General features: G+C 42.6%; 1 protein-coding gene across 1 annotated transcript in view; it reads right to left on the bottom strand.

The window, feature by feature from the left end:
• LOC120063535 (unconventional myosin-Ih-like) overlaps positions 1-23,573 on the bottom strand; it is a 42,474-nt gene extending 18,901 nt beyond the window's left edge. The window contains exons 1-18 of the mRNA XM_039013899.1: positions 23,445-23,573; positions 23,134-23,249; positions 20,524-20,722; positions 20,027-20,107; positions 19,448-19,627; positions 19,185-19,283; positions 18,904-19,017; positions 18,748-18,819; positions 18,475-18,594; positions 18,309-18,376; positions 18,108-18,213; positions 10,266-10,346; positions 9,951-10,042; positions 9,595-9,689; positions 9,389-9,435; positions 8,361-8,441; positions 7,128-7,233; positions 6,831-6,948 (exon numbers count right to left, since the gene is read on the bottom strand). Of these exons, the coding sequence (XP_038869827.1) occupies positions 6,831-6,948; positions 7,128-7,233; positions 8,361-8,441; positions 9,389-9,435; positions 9,595-9,689; positions 9,951-10,042; positions 10,266-10,346; positions 18,108-18,213; positions 18,309-18,376; positions 18,475-18,594; positions 18,748-18,819; positions 18,904-19,017; positions 19,185-19,283; positions 19,448-19,627; positions 20,027-20,107; positions 20,524-20,722; positions 23,134-23,249; positions 23,445-23,570 (1,901 nt within the window). The 5' untranslated portion in view covers positions 23,571-23,573. The remainder of the gene's footprint in view (positions 1-6,830; positions 6,949-7,127; positions 7,234-8,360; positions 8,442-9,388; positions 9,436-9,594; positions 9,690-9,950; positions 10,043-10,265; positions 10,347-18,107; positions 18,214-18,308; positions 18,377-18,474; positions 18,595-18,747; positions 18,820-18,903; positions 19,018-19,184; positions 19,284-19,447; positions 19,628-20,026; positions 20,108-20,523; positions 20,723-23,133; positions 23,250-23,444) is intronic.
• Between the last annotated feature and the right edge of the window lie 820 nt (positions 23,574-24,393).

Raw genomic sequence — 24,393 nt, 5'->3', positions numbered from 1 at the left:
TGCTTGCATGTGCCTCCACCATATCAATGTGTTTTGGTACTTCCCTTATGCACTACACTTTTCTACACTCTAACTTTTACTATACCACAGATCAGTATTCGTCTTCCAGTCTGTCATAGTGACATATGTAGTTGTAGGTGGATCATTTGTCAAGATACGCAATAGGCTAACTAGCAATCATACCACATATAAAAGAATTCAAAGCAGCATCAATTTTCAATATGAATCCACAATAACAAATAGGAATAGCTGATAGACAGTGTAGAGGCCAGCTGCATTATTGTGCATGAAAGAACAGTGATGACATGAGACACGCAGATCAGAAAGCTACCACAATGCAATGAGTAATTGTATTATTGTTTTCAAGTGTACAAAATTCTACTCTGGGCTGCAGTGAAAATATAACTTGACAAAGGCATTGATTTGAATGTTTCATTCCATTTGGATCAGTGGTGGATCTACTCTCGGCAGTTTATAAGGTTTAGAAAGACACAGTAGCAGGCCAGTCGCTGTATTTTTAATTCTGATACTGTGGATGTTGCAGATCATCAATCTCCCATGTCGTCCTATAACAATGTGGCAACATAGGTTCTAGGTGCGCGAGGAATGGCCTAACCCTTTAATATAGCCAAAATATTTACAGTATAATTTTACTTTTAAAATGTATTACCTTTTATATGTGGTATAAACATAAACATAACCATTCACAATGTTTTAATCTAATTAGGGATTAGGCTACTTCAAAAGTCTCCCATAGGCATGCAAACGTTTGTCCAAAATATAATTCCAGCATCCTCAAAATGGCTTCACATTAATCAGGTTCCATCCAACATTTTTATGCGAGTGAAGTACACTCTTAAAAAAAAACTAAAAGGCTTGAACCTAAAAGGGTTCTCCGGCTGTCCCCATAGGAGAACCCTTTTGAAGAACCCTTTTTGGTTCCAGGTAGAACCCTTTTGGTTCCAGCTAGAACCATTTTGAGTTCCATGTAAGACACTTTCCACAGAGGGTTTACATACACTTAGGTTGGAGTCATTAAAACTCGTTTTTCAACCACTCCACAAATTTCTTGTTAACAAACTATAGTTTTGGCAAGTTGGTTTGGACATCTACTTTGTGCATGACACAAGTCATTTTTCCAACAATTGTTTACAGACAGATTATTTCACTTATCATTCACTGTATCACAATTCCAGTGGTCAGAAGTTTACATACACTAAGTAGACTGTGCCTTTAAACAGCTTGGAAAATTCCAGTAAATGATGTCATGGCTTTAGAAGCTTCTGATAGGCTAATTGGCATCATTTGAGTCATTTGACGGTGTACCTGTGGATGTATTTCAAGGTCTACCTTCAAACTCAGTGCCTCTTTCCTTGACATCATGGGAAAATCTAAAGAAATCAGCCAAGACCCCAGAATAAAAATGGTATACCTCCACAAGTCTGGTTCATCCTTGGGAGCAATTTCCAGACGCCTGAAGGTACCACTTCATCTGTACAAACAATAGTACGCAAGTATAAACACCATGGGACCACGCAGCCATCATACCGCTCAGGAAGGAGACGCGTTCTGTCTCCTATAGATGAACGTACTTTGGTGCGAAAAGTGCAAATCGATCCCAGAACAACAGCAAAGAACCTTGTGAAGATGCTGGAGGAAACAGGTACAAACTTATATATATCCACAGTAAAAACGAGTCCTATATCGACATAACCTGAAAGGCCGCTCAGCAAGGAAGAAGCCACTGCTCCAAAACCGCCATAAAAAAGCCAGACTACGGTTTGCAACTGCACATGGGGACAAAGATGGTACTTTTTGGAGAAATGTCCTCTGGTCTGGTGAAACAAAAATAGAAGTGTTTGGCCATAATGACCATTGTTATGTTTGGAGGAAAAAGGGGGATGCTTGCAAGCCGAAGAACACCATCCCAACCGTGAAGCACGGGAGTGGCAGCATCATGTTGTGGGGGTGCTTTGCTGCAGGAGGGACTGGTGCACTTCACAAAATAGATGGCATCATGAGGACGGAAAATTATGTGGATATATTGAAGCAACATCTCAAGACGTCAGGAAGTTGAAGCTTGGTCACAAATGGGTCTTCCAAATGGACAATGACCCCAAGCACACTTCCAAAGTTGTGGCAAAATGGCTTAAGGACAACAAAGTCAAGGTATTGGAGCGGCCATCACAAAGCCCTGACCTCAATCCTATAGAAAATTTGTGGGCTGAACTGAAAAAGTGTGTGCGAGCAAGAAGGCCTACAAACCTGACTCAGTTACAACAGCTCTGTCAGGAGGAATGGGCCAAAATTCACCCAACTTATTGTGGGAAGCTTGTGGAAGGCTACCCAAAACATTTGACCCAAGTTAAGCAATTTAAAGGCAATGCTACCAAATACTAATTGAGTGTATGTAAACTTCTGACCCAATGGCAATGTGATGAAAGCTGAATAAAAGCTGAAATAAATCCCTCTACTATTATTATGACATTTCACATTCTTAAAATAATGTGGTGATCCTAACTGACCTAAGACAGGGAATTTATACTATGATTAAATGTCAGGAATTGTGAAACTGAGTTTAAATGTATTTGGCTAAGGTGTATGTAAACTTCTGACTTCAACTGTATATGTGATGAGATGTATAGACATTATGGGCATCATGTGGATAGAATATATAGTATATCTGAAGAATACATGTATAGACTAGTATATGTACAGAAATAGTTGAATAGGATGGACTTGACTAGAATACAGTATATACATATGAAATGGGTAAAACAGTATGTAAACATTATTAAAGTGACCAGTGTCTCATGTCTATGTACATAGGGCAGCAGCCTCTAAGGTGCACGGATTAGTAACCGGGTGGTAGAGATAGTGACTAAGTTCAGGGCAGCATACTGGGTGTAGGCTGGGTAGTGATGGCTATTTAACAGTCTGATGGCCTTGAGATAGAAGCTGTTTTTCAGTCTCTCGGGCCCAGCTTTGATGCACCTGTACTGACCTCGCCTTCTAGATGATAGCAGGCCGTGGCTCGGGTGACTGAGGTCCCTGATGATCTTCTTGGCCTTCCTTTAACACTGGGTGCTGTAGATGTCCTGAAGGGCAGTGTACTCCCGGTGATGCGTTGGGCTGACCGCACCACCCTCTGGAGAACCCTGCGGTTGCGGACAGTGCAGTTGCTGTACCAGCTGGTGATACAGCCCGACAGGATGCTCTCAATGGTGTTCAGCCTCCTTCACCACACTGTCTGTGTGGGTGGACCATTTCAGATTGTCAGTGATGCGCACACCAAGGAACTTGAAGATTTTCACCTTCTCCACTGTGGCCCCGTTGATGTGGATGGGGACGTGCTCCCTCTGCTGTCTCCTGAACTCCACGATCAGCTCCTTCATTTTGTTGATGTCAAGGGAGATGTTATTTTCCTGGCACCACTCCACCTCCCTGTAGGCTGTCTCAAGGGTTGTTGGTAATCATTCCTACCACTGTTGTGTCATCTACAAACTTGATGATTGAGTTGGAGGTGTGCGTGGCCACGCGGTCATGGGGAAACAGGGAATACAGGAGAGGGCTGAGCATGTGCCCTTGTGGGGCGCCTGTGTTGAGGATCAGCGTAGTGGGGGTTTTGCTGTCTACCTTCACCACCTGGGGGCGGCCTGTCAGGAAGTCCAGGACCCAATTCCACAGGGCGGGGTTCAGACCCAGGTCCCCGAGCTTAATGATAAGCTTGGAGGGTACTATGTTGTTGAAGGCTGAACTGTAGTCAATGAACTGCATTCTTACATAAGAATTCCTCTTATCCAGATGGGATAGGGCAGTGTGCAGTGCAATGGCGATTGCATCATCCGTGGATCTTTTGAGGTGGTATGCAAATTGCAGTGGGTCTAGGGTGTCGGGTAAGGTGGAGGTGATATGCTCTTTAACTAGCCTCTCAAAGCACTTAATGATGACAGAAGTGAGTGCTACAGGGGCGGTAGTCATTTAGTTCAGTTACCTTTGCTTTCTTCGGTACAGGAAAATGGTGGACATCTTGAAGCAAGTGGGGACAACAGACTGGGATAGGGTGAGATTGAATATGTCCGTAAACAATCCAGCCAACTGGTCTGCGCATGCTCTGAGGACGCGGCTGATGATTGATGTTTGGCTGCAGTTTGATAAATAAAAATACTTTTTGTCCATAATAATCACATCATGTAGTAGGCTAACCCGCACTGTATCTGCAAGCTGTTGGCTAGAACGCACATGCTAATAGCAGAGTGGGCACATTCGCTATACTTACGCAACATTTTTTGTGACAAAACCATCAGTATGCCTAGAGTTGAAAATGCGATGGAAACCTTGTATTTTTTATTCGGTACATGGGAATTTAACTGCAAAAGTGATTTTTATGTGCACTTCATATTTTTGCACATACTTTTATGTGTCAATTTGTCAATTTGATGGAAAATGTGCATATTGTTTTTATGCAGATTTTAGATTATTCGCATGAAATTTATCGACAATTGGATGGAAGCCTAGCTATAGTCCCCCTAACAACTCTGGCAAGTGCGCTAGTCCAGTGTCACTTTGATTATGGTTCAACAGCAGCCACAAACATCTTAAGAATTAGCTACAGAAAATAAGGACCACTATAGAAATAAGTCTCCGACTTATTGTGCAATCCCGGTCACTTTTATCATATGAAGAGAAGTTGAAGAGCGTTGAACATTTGCATCTGCTCTTTCAGAAATAATCCTTGGTTCCTGCCTGTGCTTGGTAAATATATGAGGTAAGGGGGGGGGGGGGTGTCATGAACCCCTACTTAGGACCATCTGGCAGAATGCCCAGAATATATTCTATAAATTAAGATAGGAGACGGTGCCAGATATGTATATAAGAGATCTAACGGGACTGCCCTGACAGAGCTCACTTCAGAACGGTACTTTATGCATCTAAGTTTGACTGTGACCTCTTCAGCTTGCTGTTAATAAAGAATGATTAATTTAAGATTGATGTCACGTATACTTCCTCTCCGGCCTCTAGGTCATCAGACTGCTAATTATCCCGCACACCTGTCACCATCGTCAAGCGCCCTAGCGCCTCATGACACTCACCTGGACTCCATCACCTCCCTTGATTATCTTCCCTATATCTGTCACTCCCCTTGGTTCTTCCCTCAGGTGTTATTGACTCTGTTTCATGTCGATGCGTTGTTTATGTTTCGTGTTTATTTATTAAAACACTCACTCCCTGTACTTGCTTCCCGACTCTCAGCGCACTCGTTACAGAATAACACCTCACCTAAGGGAAGCATCAAGGAGTGTTTTTTATTTAAAAAATTGTGTCAGAGTGATGACGTCGGGTCCGGGAACTGCTACAGGCTCTCATGCCTCAGTCAGATCACCAGGCTCCCCTGCCTCAGCCGGCTCGTCGGGCTTTCATGCCTCAGCCAGATCACCAGGCTCCCCTGCCTCAGCCGGCTCGTCGGGCTTTCATGCCTCAGCCAGATCGCCAGGCTCCCCTGTCTCAGCCGGCTCGTCGGGCTTTCATGCCTCAGTCAGATCACCAGGCTCCCCTGCCTCAGCCGGCTTGTCGGGCTTTCATGCCTCAGCCAGATCGCCAGGCTCCCCTGTCTCAGCCGGCTCGTCGGGCTTTCATGCCTCAGCCAGATCGCCAGGCTCCCCTGCCTCAGCCGCCTCGTCGGGAATTCATGCCTCAGCCAGATCGCCAGGCTCCCCTGTCTCAGCCGGCTCATCGGGCTTTCATGCCTTAGCCGGATCGCCAGGCTCCCCTGCTTCCAACGGCTTGTCAGGTTCTCATGCCTCAGCCGGATCGCCAGGCTCCCCTGCTTCCACCGGCTCGACAGGTTCCCGCGCCTCAGCCAGCGTGACAGGTTCCCGCTCTTTAGCAGGGGTGACCGGTCCGCTCCTATCCCCTTTGGGTTCGTCCCTTTTGTCTGCGTCCTGTGGCTGGAGCCGCACGTCGGGGTGGGGTAGTGTCACGTATACTCCCTCTTCGGTCTCTAGGTCATCAGACTGTTGATTATCCCGCACACCTGTCACCATCGTCAAGCGCCTCATGACACTCACCTGGACTCCATCACCTTTTTGATTATCTTCCCTATATCTGTCTCTCCCCTTGGTTCTTTCCTCAGGTGTTATTGACTCTGTTTCATGTTGGTGCATTGTTTGTGTTTCGTGTTAATTGTTGTGTTTATTTATTATTGCTTCCCGACTCTCAGCGCACTCGTTACAATTGACTTCAGGTGTCCCTGGTGGTAATTTCCACAGCAGTTTTATTTTTTTTACTGACAAAATCATTCAATCAATCGAAACTCTGCAGCGGCCATTTGATGACTGGAAAGAGACATCTGTTACAAAACACCAAAAAGTTCAATGACATTCAATACTGAGTAGGACTACATGGTAGGGAGGGATGTATTATCTGTTGGTCAAAATTGACATAGTCTATTTATTGTGGTGTTAACGCAAACCATGATATTGAAGTTGCCAAAGTCAGTATGCTTTGTTTAATGGCTGTGTGCTGCATTGACACAAATCTGTTGGTGGAACATTTGTTGCATATATATATAATTATAAATATGGCATCACAATGTTGAACATCTGACTTATTTTGAGTTCATTCTATGAGGGGGGATGGTGTGCAATTAATTTTACTGTACAAGAGCACGGTCATGTGAAAATATTTTTAACGTTTGGCAGGTGGATGCAATTTTTTGACCAGGCCCCTAATATCAACAGCTCATGTGAAGGCAAAATCATAGGCTGAAGTTCCTCCCTCTACAAAGTAATCAATGTGGTCTGCTAAAGCAATAAGTTCTGTTGGCCTACCTCTGCAGAAAAACGTCATAGCGGCATCGGTATGCAAAACCTGCCCGTCTGACCCGAAGGTGTTCCATCAGCCCCAGGTACTTCACTTGGTGCCGAACCACCATGTCGTCAAACTGCCCTGTTGTGTGTGTGTGTGCGAGCATGCACACAAAAGAGAGAAAGACAGAGGGAAAAAGAGAAAGAAAGAAGGAGAAATTGCTTCATAAACACAGTTGACAGGTTGTCGTTTTGCAGTTTGGAAGTGCCACCTGCTGGTGATGATATGGTGCATGTGGTGGAGGTCAGAGGGTCTCTCACCTGGCTGTTTGGACTCGTTAGATTTGAGGCAGCGCACATACCAGGGCTCCTTAGACATGAGGATGTCTGTCAGTCCCAGCAGACTGCTCTTAAACTGGCTAGCAACCTACAGAGAAACAGGCCTGGAATCAGTGTCAGTCCCAGCAGACTGCTCTTAAACTGGCTGGCAACCTACAGAGAAACAGGCCTGGAATCAGTGTCAGTCCCAGCAGACTGCTCTTAAACTGGCTAGCAACCTACAGAGAAACAGGCCTGGAATCAGTGTCAGTCCCAGCAGACTGCTCTTAAACTGGCTGGCAACCTACAGAGAAGCAGGCCTCAGATCAGTGTCAGTCCCAGCAGACTGCTCTTAAACTGGCTGGCAACCTACAGAGAAACAGGCCTCAGATCAGTTGTTGAATCCCAGCAGACTGCTCTTAAACTGGCTGGCAACCTACAGAGAAGCAGGCCTCAGATCAGTGTCAGTCCCAGCAGACTGCTCTTAAACTGGCTGGCAACCTACAGAGAAGCAGGCCTCAGATCAGTGTCAGTCCCAGCAGACTGCTCTTAAACTGGCTGGCAACCTACAGAGAAACAGGCCTCAGATCAGTGTCAGTCCCAGCAGACTGCTCTTAAACTGGCTGGCAACCTATAGAGAAACAGGCCTCAGATCAGTTGTTGAATCCCAGCAGACTGCTCTTAAAGCTGCGATCCGCATAAGGTGAAACAGCGCCACTGGTCACCCCAGGCGCACTTGTTATTTTTTTGTTTTTGAAACAGGACAGAGGAGCATCCTCCATCGTTGTAAAAAAAAAAAAAAAATCATAGAACATACTCTGTGCAATGATGTGCAATGATGTCAGAGGGAAAAAAAACGGTGTTCGTTGTTTGAAGTAACATATTTGTTGTTGTAATATCACAAACGGCTGTGGCAGTTTCACCACTACAGATTACAGCTTTAAACTGTCTGGCAAACTACAGAAAAGCAGTCCTCAGATCAGTGTCAGTCCCAGCAGACTGCTTTTACAATTTTGTGTTGTTTCAAGGGGACAATAAATAATCAAATTTAAACACAGAGCAATCTATTGCTTTTCTCAGTTATTGGTCATTCTGAAAACGGTGTGTCCCCATACAGCCATACTATATACAATATGTTATACTATTGAGGCAATGTACAAGTAAAGAAACAATGTAATCGTGACTTCAGGGGGACAGATGGGAAAGAGGTGGGAGAAAAACTTGGTGAGCTCTCACCGTCTCTGGTCGCCGCCTGCCATCCGACTCCTTTGATGCAAAGCACTCTCTGACTATGGTATTTTTAGATTGCCGCATCACCTGTGAGTAGGGAAAGGGGGGAGGGTTAAACAATAGAATTAGGAATTAAAATAACAGAATGGACATGAACCTGATGATTGGATAAAGGTCAGCCGTTTTGGTCAAGGAGGTGCCAGTGCTGTGATAAGATATTGTGTAAAATAAAGAATTTGAAGAATTGATCAGCACTGTATGTTAGCTAGCCAGTTTTAGAGGAATGATTCCATACATTTTTTTTATTAACTGCCAATATGCCAACATTCCATTCGAACAATGCAGTCAATCCTCAGCTGAAATCAGTTGATGATAGGACTTAGACAAGTTGTAAATGCAACAAGTAATGATATTGTATCATATAAAAGCACAAATGTAGTCATTTATGGTCTGTTTACATATATACATAGAGGCTATTTATACAGTACATTTGTATAATACCCATATAAACTGTATTTATAATTATATTACAATATTTTAGATTGACAATAATTATATTACACAATTTCTGATATATCACATGCCTTACTTTCATTTTCCTGCATAAGTAAAATCAGGATTATGCCTCTCCTGCCATTTATTCCAATTAGACTAGTTTGGATTTCTCCCTGACCAATATGGCTGCCATTTTCCTCTCATTCTGGAACTTTGAGGGTTTATGACATAGCCCCTCTAGTAATTTAATAGGATCTCTATGGGATAAATACACACACACACACACACACACACACACACACACACACACACACACACACACACACACACACACACACACACACACACACACACACACACACACACACACACACACACACCAAGTGTATACTCAAGACCCATTGGCCAAATTCACTGCATTCCCCTCCTCCTCTATTATTTAAGTCTACAGGAGAGTAAATAATTAAGGAACCAATTGAAGAGTCCCTTCCTCTCTTCCCCGTCTCACATAATACATGAGTAGAAACCTGCAGACTCACATCTTTGATGTTTCTGTATAACAGGTCATTGTTTTTGTTGAGGAACCCTGGGATGACACAAACAACAACAATAACCACATGTGAGAGAGTGTCCTGAGTGGGAAGGGACACGTGAGAGTGGCAGTGAGATCTAGTAGTAGGACATGTAGGGACATTGAGGAGCAGAGTAATGCCACCACTGGGCCTGAGACCATGGTTTCCCTTACCCACAACGCAGTAGGTGACCTCCCCGGCGTAATGCAGAAGGCGAAAGTCGTCTCTCTCCAGCGTCTTACGTGTCTTCTTGTCAGCCAGCTTGTGCCTGCAGTCAATGGGATGGAGAGAGGGATGAAGAGTGAGAGGAATTTAAGGACAGAGCCTTAGCTCATTGTGTCGACTCACAGGGTGGGACAATAACAGGTCTATCAGCAAAATGTTTAAGGCTTTGGGCTTAAGTGATAAGGGAGGTTGACTTAAGTGATAAAGTTACACCATTGTATATCCTTGAGAAGGGTTGTGCGTGGTCAACATGTACATATGCAGGACTGTGGGGCCGGGAGAGAGGGGAGGTAGCTACACTCACGTGACGAAATGAGGGTGACTGTCTAATTTTTCCTCAAGCCTCTCCAGAAACGTGAGGTCAGTGGCCTCTCCAGGCCTCAGGCACTCTTCATCCTGAGAAAGTAACAGGATTATCACCGCTCGCCATTTCATTTCAGCCTATGTCCTTTCCAAGACCAATAGGATGCATCATGTTACTGTATGGGTTCAGTCTTATGGGCGTCCAGAATGGCACCCTATTCCGTATGTAGTGCACTTCTTTTGCCCAGAGCCCTATGGGCCCTGATCAAACGTAGTGCACTAGATAGGGAATAGGATGCTGTTTGTGTGTCCTCACTAGCACTGAGATGATGCCCCTGTGTTTCTCCTCCACTAGGTCACAGATAATCTTGTTGTTGAAGAACTGGACAGGCTCCCACTGAAGAGGAAAGGAAGTAGGTGATAGGAAAACATGGGTAAGTGAGGGGAATACTACCCGAGTCAAACTCAACAGAAACATACACAACCCACTGGGCACACCACGTCATTTCAACGTTGACAATTGGGAAATATTTGGTTGTTACGTGATCAATGAGATTACAACATCAAAAAGACAGCCGAAAGTTTGTTGAATTCCCAATGTGTTATCACTATGCTTTCAACCATCTAAAAAACGACCAAATTCCTATGGAAAATCAATGTAAAAAATGTTGGTTAGGTTGTCACCTAACTTTTTTATCACTGTGCTTTCAAACATTTAAAAGCGCTAACACTTCATTTTCAGAGGTCCTTATTACAGTGTAATTACATGTGTATTTACAATGTAACATACGGAAGTCCAGAAAGGATACATGAATAAATAAATAAATTCCTTCATTATGTCGAGATCACAACTTATTTATCTCATGATCGTGACATTAAAAAAGTTGTTTTGTCAAGATCACAAAATAAACTCTATAAATAGGAGTGTGGACATATTGATGATGGATTGACAATAATACTATGGCTGAAGCGGCAGAGCCCACAATGGATCAGCGCATACGTTTTTATTGATTGCTACGCTAAGCAATGGTACCTTTCATGCTAACACCATGCTTTCATTTGTGTTTGGAGTTCATTATCAGTTTCTAAGTTAGAATGTTAGCAAGCTAAATGTCCCTTATCTTGAGTTAAAAGCTCGTGGAGCATCTAAGCCCTCATGAGGCATTTAAGTCCTGAATGATGCATATCAGGCTGTGTGCCACCCCCAAGACAACAGCCGATCTCATGCAAGCAACAACGCAGCTAACTTGGCTAGTCTTGTGAGTGAGCTAGCTAGCTAGCTAGGTAGTCTTGTTAGCTAGCTAGCTTTTTATCTGTGCTGGTTGTTAGTTTGACTACCTAGCTCACAAAACTAGCCAAGTTAGCTGTGTTGTTCCTTGCATGCGATTGGCTGTGGTCTTGGGGGTGACATTCAGACTGGGAGACAGTGCTGCCTGTCAGGCATCTCTCTGATTTGGATCTCACGTAAATACCTACACGTACGCTACGGTCACAAGACACATGCCTCCTTATTGTCCCTAGAATTTCTAAGCAAACAGCTGGAGGCAGGGCTTTCTCCTATAGAGCTCAATTTTTATGGAATGGTCTGCCTATCCATGTGAGAGACGCAAACTCTGTCTCGACCTTTATGTCTTTACTGAAGACTCATCTCTTCAGTAGGTCCTATGATTGAGTGTAGTCTGGCCCAGGGGTTGCATTACCCTTCCTAACAGCCTGGCCTTCATTTGAAAGCGTATGGAATGATTCAATATCACTATATCATGGAATGTTGTTGAAAGCATTTTTGGGAAAAGAAATGTATTCAATTCTTGAATAGCTTTTCTTACTTTGATAAAAATAGGAGTAGTCTTTTGTAGTTGGGAATAGTAATCTCCAGGTGTCCTGTAAATTATTTGTAGAGATGGAATTTTTCAGCCTCTTTGGAGGTCCCTTGAATGTGCCTTTTTTATTGCTACGTCTGCCAATCTTATCGAATGTACGTTATGCTTTAGATCACCTGCTAAAATAATAGTTCCTGTCTGGATTTGATCTGATATAGCTTGAATTCTATCAACAACAAAAAAAGATTTGCCCCTGGTGTGATATACAATGGAAATAATGTGTATTTTTCACCATATCAGGTACAATTCAATGTTAGAAAAATGGCCTTCTTGGTCTTTGTGTTGGGATATACGGGAAAAGTACCTATTCTTATTTATCAGGATGCCTACACCTCTGCTGTTACTACAGTAGGTGGCAGCATAGGCCTCTCCAACCCAGCTCCTCTTTAAATATTGCATTTCTCCTTTTTTTAAATGTAACATTTGCAGGAAAACCACATCTTCTGACAATCACTTTGAGTGTATATGAACAATAGGCTTCTCTTTTTTTTTGGAGCCCGTGCACATTCCATGCAATAAGTTGTTGGTCCTGTATAAAATCAAATTGAACCTTCTTTGTCTGTTCCGTCTATCATTAAAGAACCAGGTAAAACATTTTAGCAGACATATCATATGAGGGTGGTGGGCATTCCATGGTATGGGAGAGTTAAAGTATGAACACATAGTTATTGTATACATTACATACATAAAGCATGTGAGCATGTGGGCTGAGTGGACATTTAACAGAAAACGTACAAAAAACATAATGCAACGTACTTCTTTGTAATTTGAGGCACTATGCCTTTTTAGGGCTTTTAAGATCCAACTCCTCTGTACCAAAAGTTTGTGGATTATGTCATTGTACATACAGTACCAGTCAAAAGTTTGGACACACCTACTCATTCAAGGGTTTTTCTTCATTTTTTGTATTTTCTACATTGTAAAATAATAGTGAAGACATCAAAACTATGAAATAACACATATGGAATCATGTAGTAACCAAAAAGGTGTTTAAAAAATCCAAATAGATTTGAGATTCTTCAAAGTAGCCACCCTTTGCCTTGATAACAGCTTTGCACACTCCTGGAATTCTCTCAAACAGCTTCATGAGATAGTTACCTGGAATGCTTTTCAATTAACAGGTGTGCCTTGTTAAAAGTTCATTTGTGGAATTTCTTTCCTTCTTAATGCGTTTGAGCCAATCAGTTGTGTTGTGACAAGGTAGGGGTGGTATACAGAAGATAGCTCTATTTGGTAAAAGACCAAGTCCATATTATGGCAAGAACAGCTCAAATAAGCAAAGAGAAATGACAGTCCATCATCACTTTAAGACATGAAGGTTAGTCAATCCAGAAAATGTCAAGAACTTTGAAAGTTTCTTCAAGTGCAGTCACAAAAACCATCAAGTGCTATGATGAAACTGGCTCTCATGAGGACCACCACAGGAAAAGAAGACCCAGAGTTACCTCTGCTGCAGAGGATAAGTTCATTAGAGTTAACTGTACCTCAGAAATTGCAGCCCAAATAAATGCTTCACAGAGTTCAAGTAACAGACACATCTCAACATCAACTGTTCAGAGGAGACTGCGTGAATCAGGCCTCCCTCGGACAGAGCCCCGCTCCACTCTCACCAATAACCACCATCTGAGCTATAAAGACAAACAAGGAATAATAATTACTCAACATCTCCTAATCTGTCCAGAACTCTTATTCATTTTACATCAGGTTTGCAAAAAAATTAAAATATGTATACATTGTTGCATCGTTAAATCCTTATTTTTCTCTCTCCCAAGCCAAACCCATCCCTCTCTACCTCACTCTCCCTGTTTTCTAGTCCCTTTACCCCACCCAAGGCATGCTTGTACCAACCTCCCATCCTTACCCACCCAAGCCAAGCTTGTCCCAACCTTCCATCCTTGCCCACCCAAGCCATGCTTGTCCCTACCTCCCATCCTTGCCCATCCTTACCCATCCAAGCCAAGCTTGTCCCAACCTCTCATCTTTTCCCACCCTCCCTACCTCTCAGCCACACTTACACCCATCCATCCATCGACTTATTCATCCATTCTCCATCATTCCTGCCCAACATATACCCTATGGATCCACACACCCATTCTCTCCCACCCTCTTACACATTCATATTCACCATCCCTCACCTCTTCCCTCAAACTCCCATTTATATACACAAACACACAAACGCACACACACATCCATAGAACAGTTATTGAAATACATGTCCCCCTTGTATTTTCAGTGTCCATGTAGCCCATTGGCATCGGCTACTTCTATTGTTACTTCATGGAGAAGAACGGTTATTTGGGGAGTAGAGTATACAGCCGTGGCCAAAACTTTTGAGAATGACACAAATATTAATTTCCACAAAGTTTGCTGCTTCAGTGTCTTTAGATATTTTTGTCAGATGTTACTATGGAATACTGAAGTATAATTACAAGCATTTCATAAGTGTCAAAGGCTTTTATTGACAATTACATGAATTTGATGCAAAGAGTCAATATTTGCAGTGTTGACCCTTCTTTTTCAAGACCTCTGCAATCCGCCCTGGCATGCTGTCAATTAATTTCTGGGCCACATCCTGACTGATGGCAGCCCATTCTTGCATAATCAATGCTTGGAGTTTGTCAGAATTTGTGGGTTTTTGTTTGTCCACCCGCCTCTTGAGGATTGACCACAAGTTCTCAATGGGATTAAGGTCTGGGGAGTTTCCTGGCCATGGACCCAAAATATCGATGTTTTGTTCCCCGAGCCACTTAGTTATCACTTTTGCCTTATGGCAAGGTGCTCCATCATGCTGGAAAAGGCATTGTTCATCACCAAACTGTTCCTGGATGGTTGGGAGAAGTTGCTTTTGGAGGATGTATTGGTACCATTCTTTATTCATGGCTATGTTCTTAGGCAAAATTGTGAGTGAGCCCACTCCCTTGGTTGAGAAGCAACCCCACACATGAATGGTCTCAGGATGCTTTAATGTTGGCATGACACAGGACTTATGGTAGCGCTCACCTTGTCTTCTTCGGACAAGCTTTGTTCCGGATGCCCCTAACAATCGGAAAGGGGATTCATCAGAGAAAATGACTTTACCCCAGTCCTCAGCAGTCCAATCCCTGTACATTTTGCAGAATATCAGTCTGTCCCTGATGTTTTTCCTGGAGAGAAGTGGCTTCTTTGCTGCCCTTCTTGACACCAGGCCATCCTCCAAAAGTATTCGCCTCACTGTGCGTGCAGATGCACTCACACCTGCCTGCTGCCATTCCTGAGCAAGCTTTGTACTGGTGGTGCCCCGATCCCGCAGCTGAATCAACTTTAGGAGCCGGTCCTGGCCCTTGCTGGACTTTCTTGGGCGCCCTGAAGCCTTCTTCACAACAATTGAACCGCTCTCCTTGAAGTTCTTGATGATCCAATAAATGGTTGATTTAGGTGCAATCTTACTGGCAGCAATATCCTTGCCTGTGAAGCCCTTTTTGTGCAAAGCAATGATGACGGCACGTGTTTCCTTGCAGGTAACAGTGATTGACAGAGGAAGAACAATGATTCCAAGCACCACCCTCCTTTTGAAGCTTCCAGTCTGTTATTTGAACTCAATCAGCATGACAGAGTGATCTCCAGCCTTGTCATCGTCAACACTCACACCTGTGTTAACGAGAGAAACCCGACATGATTCTCACTGGTCCTTTTGTGGCAGGGCTGAAATGCAGTGGAAATGTTTTTTGGGAGATTCAGTTCATTTGCATGGCAAATAGGGACTTTGCAATGAATTGCAATTCATCTGATCACTCTTCATAACATTCTGGAGTATATACAAATTGCCATCATACAAACTGAGGCAGCAGACTTTGTGAAAATTAATATTTGTGTCATTCTCAAAACTTTTGGCCACGACTGTAGATTGTATTGGGGGGAGGGGGAAAGGATATGGTCTCAATGTACAATAAGCTGGTCTTAGGCATCCCTGTATGTAGCCTAGTGCACTCATTGTTTTTTCCTACTTCGTCCGCTTCTCGGAGCAGGGGGCTCTTCTCCTTCAACTGGGAAGGTTTCTTGTAACTAGGGCTTCATTGGCACTTGTGAATTCCATCCTTTGCGTTCCCTTCCATACCAACTGCACTGCTGGGAACAGAGCTGAGGCTTGATCCCCTTTTCCTCCAGTGACTGTCTGATCGGAATGTATTCCTGGCGTCTCTCTTTCAGCTTAGCAGACAGGTCCTGGACGAATCGAATGGGGGATTTTGATCTCCTTTCCCCCCTGTGACCTCAGAATGCTTATTTTGGTTTGATAGTTCCACAGTTTGAAGATTACCATGCTTGGGTATTTAGCGTTATTTTGTTTCATGCCGATCCTGTGGCATCGTTCCAGATCTTCTGGTGATATAGCCACGTGAAGTTCCTCTGATATCAGTTTGACCACATAGCTGGAATGGTCACCTTTTTCCTCGTCTTCCGGTAAGGACAATACTCTCATGTTGTTTCGTCTAATTCTATTTTCTTGCTGGTCCAATTCATCTTCTAATGTTTGCAACTTTGTTTCCAAAAGACACATTTTGTTATCTTGTTCATTCATTCAAATGCCTTGTTTGTGCGTGTCTGACACGATAGACTCTACTTTCTTTTCGAGCAAATCTACTTTTGTAATAACAAATTGTAGAAGTTGTTTGGATTCGTGTCACCGCTCCGTTTTACCAACTGATTGGTTCGCTGTTGTACATAACTTATCACTCATGCTTTCCCAGTTGCTTGGGGATATGTTGATTTAGAGATTTTAGAGGCTTACTGTAAACTTTGTTGTCTGGTTTCTACATATAGCCACAGTTTTGTTGGTACAAACGGAACTACTCACTCCCCATGCGTCCTATCATTACTTGCTATTTTGGGCAAATCAAGTACAACACTGAGTACCACTCTTCATATTTTCAAGCACAGTGGTGGCTGCATCATGTTATGAATATGCTCGTCATTGGCAAGTACTTGGGAGTTTTTTGTTGTTGATAAAAATAAATCCTAGAGGAAAACCTGGTTCAGTCTGCTTTCCAACAGACACTGGGAGACGAATTCATCTTTCACCAGGACAATAACCTAAAACTCAAGGCCAAATACACACTGGAGTAGCTTACCATTGGAGTTTCGTCCACTTTGACATTACAGTTTTTTATTTAGATTGTTGAGAAAAAAAAAGAAGAATTTAATACATTTTAATCCCAATTTGTAACACAACAAAATTTGGCAAACATCAAGGGGTATTGTAACGATTCTCTACTTCGTCCTCCTCCTCAGACGAGGAGAGGCGAGACGGATCAGATGACCAATATGCAGCGTGGTAGTTTGACATTATATTTATTTAACAAGACAAAAAACGAACTATACTTGAATATAAACAAAATAACAAAACCGATGTAGACAGACCTGGACGTAAGAACTTACATGAAACGAAGAACGCACGAACAGGAAAAATGACTACACAAAACGAACGAACGGACAAACAAACCGAAACAGTCCCGTGTGGCGCAACATAGACACAGACACAGGAGACAACCACCCACAACAATCAATGTGAAAACACCTACCTTAATATGGCTCTCAATCAGAGGAAATGAAAACCACCTGCCTCTAATTGAGAACCATATCAGGTCACCCTTTAACAAACATAGAAACACATAACATAGACTACCCACCCAAACTCACGCCCTGACCGTCAAACACATACAAAATAACAGAAAACGGGTCAGGAACGTGACAGGTATGAATACTTTCTGAAGGCACTGTCTTTTTTAAATTAACTTGTAGAATTCCACTTGAAATCAACCAAAGCTAGTTGTAGAAGGATCAACTCTCCAGTAGGAGTTGCTGCTCAGTATAGTTTGTTTTCTTATAGTGGATATTACGTTGAAGATCTGACGTTGTTTTAAATGTACAAATTCAACACATTTTATGAAAGGTTTGTCTGTGTTGAAAATTGGTTATCACGATGACATAATCCTGTGGGTGAAATTTCACCTTCAAAACAACAGTTGAAACTGCAGCAGGTTGATGACTTTAAAAAAAAATCCTATGTATTTTCCTCGTAAATTCCACGTCACAATAAGTTGACAAATGATGATGAAACAACATTGATTTATCCAGTTTGTTCCCAGTGGGAAGGCATTGCATGATTCAACAATAACTATAATGCCAAAGTAATACTTAGACAAGGTAAAAATGCCACATTACACGTGTTGACGAAACAGAACCGAATAGAACCTAAAAGAATAGAATAGACAAATATCGACGTGTGAGTAAATTACGTTTACCCCAATGCTCTCTGCTTCGTACTCCTCCTGCTCCGACTTCAAGGTCAGCTGGATGAAAAGCTGCTGCAGTTTCTCGTTGCAGTAGTTTATACAGAACTGTTCAAAACTGGAATTGACAGAAAACATATTTCAATTGAAGTGCGCATTAAAATGTAGCCCAGTAGTTTTCTACAATGTATTGCACAACTTAGTTCCACCTACCTGTTGACATAGAAAACTTCAAAGCCATATATGTCTAGGAGACCAATTACTGTCTTCCTTGACGAGTCCTGTCAAAAAGATTTCAGGAAACTGTGGTCGTTCACACGGATCACCAATGCTCCTGTTTTATCTTGACATGTGCTTTTCACTTACTGTATCTGCTAACCTTATTTTCCATGGAGTCGTTGATTTTATTGACCAGCCAGGTGAAGGTGCGTCCATAGATGGCTTTGGCGAGGGCATCTCTGGCATAGATGGCATGGTCCACTGTGAATGGGCTGAGCACCTGGATGTTGATGAAAAAGAAGGCACACATTAACAACTACCTGACAAGTGAGTTAAGTTAGAAATGTCTATTATTAGTGAGTGTAGTCCCTGCCTTCTCTCTTGACATTAATTTATTCATTTAGTCATTCACCACCCCTCTTCTCATTCTCACCTCATCCGTTTTGGCCTCAATCTTCCTGGATGTCAGCCCCTCCTGCAGCACTTGAACATTGACGCCCAGCAACTGCAGATGATCACACACAACACAAAGTCTGCAAAGCATTGGCATGGTGTTGTTGTGGAGTGTCTAATGACTAACAAGGCTTACTGTTGAAACCCAGCGGAGCTCAGCGCTGTTGCTCAACGTGGCGTAGCCTTTGCTGTCAGGCTCAAACTGCACGTTCCCTAAGTGGAGGACGCTTGCTATGACCCCTAACAGGTGCTGTGGAGAATGGAGACGTGGGGGTTAGGGTTAGGGTTGAGGTGGTGGCCAGCGTAGTAGTAAAGCAAAACGATGTACAGCGCAGTAGCGCACAGTATAGCACAATAAGCAATTGAATGAATGTCATCACAAAAGCTGTTTCCACAAGCAGTGTGACAGCAACTCACTTGTATGTCACTCTCATCAAAGTCGATGACGGACAGGGCGTTTCTCACTGTCTTCCAGTCATTCTTGTCATTGATTGAGGTCACGTTGGCACACTCGCCCTTTTTGAGAGAGGGAGTCAACATTATAGTGGCACCCATGCATGGCACCCACCAGTTGGCCTAGCTCTGGCTAGCCCGTCAGCGGACTACAGTGGTTGCCCATGCATGCACCAGTTAGCCTAGTCCGAGCTAGCACATCAGTTGACCACAGTGGTAGCCCATACTTGCACCAGGTAGCTGTAGTGCTGGCAGTTGCTCTCGAGGCCTAGCTGATGCAGCAGGTCCTCCTCTCCTCCCTTCACCAGCTGATAGAAGATGTGGAAGTTCCTCTCTCCGTGGTTCTGGTGGACCACTCTGGACTTCTCCAGCAGGTAGCTCAGGATGTGCCCCCCCACTGCATCCCCCTGAGAGTGCCAGATATGTGACAATGATTAATGATCCAATTAGCCTCAGCACAACTGCTTACCAGACCTGGACCTGTATTGACAAATCGTCTCAGAGTAGGAGTGCTGATCGAGATCAGGTCACCCCTCTTATTCAATATAATGGCAAAACTGATCCTAGATCAGTACTCCTACTCTAACAAGCTTTGTGAATATGGGCCCTGGGTTGAAGTAGTGGTGGTATTCTTTTTTGTCTTTTGAGCCTGTGATTGAGCTTATCTGGAGTGTCAGATGGGTGGGGATTGCAATTTTTCTCCATTGCGCAATAAAGCGCAGCAAAAATATTTGAAAGAAACAATACCCTGGTATGTCTCCTGCTTACTTTAAGAACATAAGCCCATAGCCTCCATCCATCCTTACCTGGATGTCAAACTGGATATCCATGTACTTCCCGAAGCGGCTAGAGTTGTCATTCTTTAGTGTTTTGGAGTTGCCGAAAGCCTGAGGAGGAAACACAAAGGTGTTAGTCACTGAGAGGTTAACTAAAAAACATTTAAAAAAATTATTAGGCAAGTCAGTTAAGAACAAATTATTATTTTCAATGACGGCCTAGGAACAGGGGGTTAACGCCTTGTTCAGGGGCAGAACGACAGATTTTTACCTTGTCAGCACGGGGATTGGATCTGGCAACCTTTCGGTTACAAGTCCAACGCTCTAACCACTAGGCTACCTGTCACCCCAAACTAAACTATGTAATCCAGGGTGTGTGATAGCCTGGTCCCAGATCTGTTTGTACTATATAGCCATGATGGCAATGACCACAGCACAGCACAACGGCGAGACAACACAAACAGATTTGGGACAAGATCTGACCAGATGTGTGATAACAGTGAATGATGGGAACTGTCCGATCAGACCTCCAGCACAGGGTTGGACAACAGCATCCGGTCCCTGGCGCTGTCCAGTAGGGTGGTACTGGGGCAGCTAACAGCGTAGTACTGCAGGATCTTCTTGGAAGCCTCGGTCTTGCCGGCACCACTCTCCCCAGAGATGAGGATGAAGTGGTTGTTGGCCTCAGTCAGCATGGTATGGTAGGCGTTGTCCGCCAGGGCAAAACTACGGAAATATAGTGTGTCTAGTGAAATGTATATTCACATTCCAGATTTCAAATTTCTTCAACGATGCAATGATGGTATATGCTGCTCCCATGCTTTAGGCCTGGATCCACCTCTGGTATTTTGTCAGACAGCCGTATAAACACTGTGTACATGTTGTATATGGAGGATTCTACAGAAGTGGTGCAAATTGCAGTCCCCCCCCCCCCCCCCCCCCCCCAAAAAAAAACGATTTAACAAAACAGTTAAGTCTCCAAATGTCGGACATTTATTTGCATCATGATGCATTCTAATTCAATTCAAGGCAATAATAAACATATTATTAACATAATATAGTACAAAGTCGTTGTTTATACACCTATTTACATTGAGAGGTGGTTGTCCCAAACCCTGGCTCCTGTACTTCATGTTTGAAGATGAAGCTATTAATGATTTAAAATTTGTATTAACACTTTTACTTCAGTAGAACATATTGAGTTGTTATTTTATTACATTGAAACATACTGATCTAATAAGTAGTTTTGTTCATTTTTAAACATCATTGTCAAAGAAATGCAGCCCCACCGAAACACACATTAAAATAGTGTAAACGGAATGTGCCTTAAGCCACACCCCTACAAATATGGTGAGTAGTCTGCCTGCCAATATTTTGGAGAAGATTAGTGAGCAAGTTGGTAAATCTTTATGTATTTTTTTAAAAGTGTCACTACCAAACACCTATAGAAATATGTCATGTATGGTTTGCTGGGATGTACATCTGTCCTGATGAAAGATAGCCAGCCATATGTTAGCTATGGGTATTCCTCGTGTACATGTGTTTTGTTCTAGTAGAAATAAATCTATAACATGTACTGTACTATCTTGTAATTCATCTGATATTATGACATCCAGTGACCCTTTTGGGTACTTTAGAATACAACATTACCTCTAGCTCGCTGTGTGGCCTTATCTGTCCCACTATCTTTTAATTAAAGCTCAGCTATAATTTAAATAAATTAGCATCTGACTGGAAATGTGCAGAGACTTTTTCCTGTTTCTTAAGCTACTGGTATTCCAAAATAAGTCAAAAAAGAGGACCACCATGTGGGTAGTGGGCAAGTGCACACTTCAGGAAAAAGTGTCAAGTATTGAGATGCATAGCCAGCGGGGGGATTCCATTCTTCGAAGAGCCCAAACATTGATTTCTATTATGTGATATACTGCACTGTGCTCTAATGTATTCTACTGTACTCGGCTCTACTGTACTGTACTCGACTCTACTGTACTGTGTTCTTCTCTACTGTACTGTAGCCTACTCTGCTGTACTCTACTATACTATGTTCTACTATACTGTACTGTACCCTACTGTACTCTACTGTACTGTACTTGAGTTTACTCTAATTTACTTTCTTACAATTGAAGAAAGTGCCCATGGACCCTTGATTTATTGGTCTTCGTGTTGAAACCACTCAAGACCACATACATTTGTTTTTTAACTTGTAATGGTCTCAACTCACTTGGTCTGGGTCTGGATCTTGGGACTAATGTTTTGGTATACATTTTGGTCTTGGCTTCTGGATATTACTTTAGTCTTTGGTTTACAAACCATAGGCATCCCAATTTGAAGAAGACAATGGTCTCTGATCATCGGCTGATCACTCCCAAGCCATAGGAATTTCCACCCAGTAGATTACTTTTAAATGGTGGAAGCCCTCAATTTGCAATGTCTATACTAAAATGTGTTATATCCATCTACAGTCCTCCATTTATCTGACTGACACTTGACACTGAAACACCTGTTATTTTGCAAAAATAAAGACAGGTAAAGACAGATAAACATCTAACAACATAATTAATTAGATGCATAAGTAATTCAATCAATCAACAAGTTTCAGATTCATAAAATCAACATTAAACATTTTAAAGACAACAATAAAAATCATATTTCTGTAAATTCTATTTAAAGGTTTTGAAAATCTGTTTAAAAAGTATGTTTTCACTATTTTGTAAATTTGTTATGTAAATAACATTTCTAAAAATGTCTCTGTAATAGAAGGTTTATACAACTGATCACTACTGTGCATGGTTCTCCCTTCATTGCAGATTTGTCATTATGTTTCGGTAGTGACAAATTTTGTGGGGTGGTATGGAATTCAGGTAAATATTTCAAATATGCAATACAAACAAAGTGTGTGAGTAGTATGTATGTCTACCTGACATAAGTTGGAAGATGTGTAGGAATAGGATACAAATTTGGAAAAAAAATCAGCCCCCAATTTCTACCACTTCTTTAGAATGACCAGTATACCATGTGTGGGTTTATCCAGTGGTTTGGCATATCCTCTCACAACTGACAATCAAAAAGATTTGCAAACAGACATGCAAAAACACACACACACACACACATTGGCATGCTAATTATATGACACTCACATATGCGGTGGAAGCTCAAAAAAGTTGACGCCCATGTATATATCCATCTGTTTTTTACTGTAGATGTTCAACTCTTTGTAGGGGTTCACAGACACTAGCAGAGTGCCTATATAGGTCTTCATGTGAAGAAAAACCTGGTTAATATCTGTAAGTTGATAGTTGTACATTCGCTAAATGTTTCCCAGAATGTTGCTGATTATATATCTTTCCTTCAACTATTGCAACAAATAGAGTCGGCAAGTGGTGTCGTTATACATCATGATATGTATGTTATGAAATGTTGGTACTAAGTCGACCTCTTCCAAACTCACATAGATTAGGTCCTCAATGAAGCGTTTCTTCAGGTTGTCTAGGAAAGCAGTCTCGCTGGTGTGGGCGTCCAGCAGGACAAAGTCCTGGATCCCCACGCGGTCCCGTGCGGTCAGAGCCCCCTCCATGTCCAGCTGACCCTGGGCACACCCCTACAGGCAAGCACACGGCAATAACACTTGATTTGAAGGGTACCTACATAAGGACTGGAAGAATGAAGAAGATAAGCGTTTTATAAATGTATTATTGTACTGCTTATGAATGCATTTTATGGATGTTTTTATGTAGTTATACATTATTTTTTACAGGCATCCAAACAAAAGTGGATGGATAAGAAGGATGAATTTAAGATGCTATACAAAACTTGAATATTGTCCATAAATTAATTGGACAGAACGAGGCACACCTCTCCACTCCATGAGCAAAATCTAAAACTAAAACTAAGGATTTGTGTGCTTTCATGAGATAAGAAATGGATTAATATTATAGCATATGTATATCATGTGTACTGTATAACCATACAGCCAACATTTGATGTAAACAATTAGCAGCTACACCTCCATATTGTATATTTAAGTCAAGTTGCAGAGGGGTCCTTGGTTACCCAGCGGAGGTGTGAAATCAGCAGAAAAAGCTAAGTTAGCTGTTAGCTCTATTGAAACGAGGGCTCTGTGTGTCTCATGGGGCTTTGAAGCAGAGCCCTCTGATTGTGCAGAGGTAGTCTACAGACAGAAGCTAATGACTGCTACAGAGCACATAGTACGGAGGCGTCGGCCAGCGGCCCGTAAACCACCACCCTCACCCTGTGCAAATGGAACAGGGGAACGACAAAACAGCGGCACATTTGAGAAAGCAGAGTGGGAAAAATTCCACCAATCTGTTTTGCATTCTCAACACCAACACTTGGTCCAAAGGTTTTTTTCCCAGCTTTTTTTTTTTTTCTCCTTCTTT

The sequence above is a fragment of the Salvelinus namaycush genome, chromosome 18 (genome assembly GCF_016432855.1).
Source record: "Salvelinus namaycush isolate Seneca chromosome 18, SaNama_1.0, whole genome shotgun sequence".
In the NCBI taxonomy this organism is placed as follows: Eukaryota; Metazoa; Chordata; class Actinopteri; order Salmoniformes; family Salmonidae; genus Salvelinus; species Salvelinus namaycush.
This window is presented reverse-complemented; position numbering and strand designations above follow the sequence as displayed.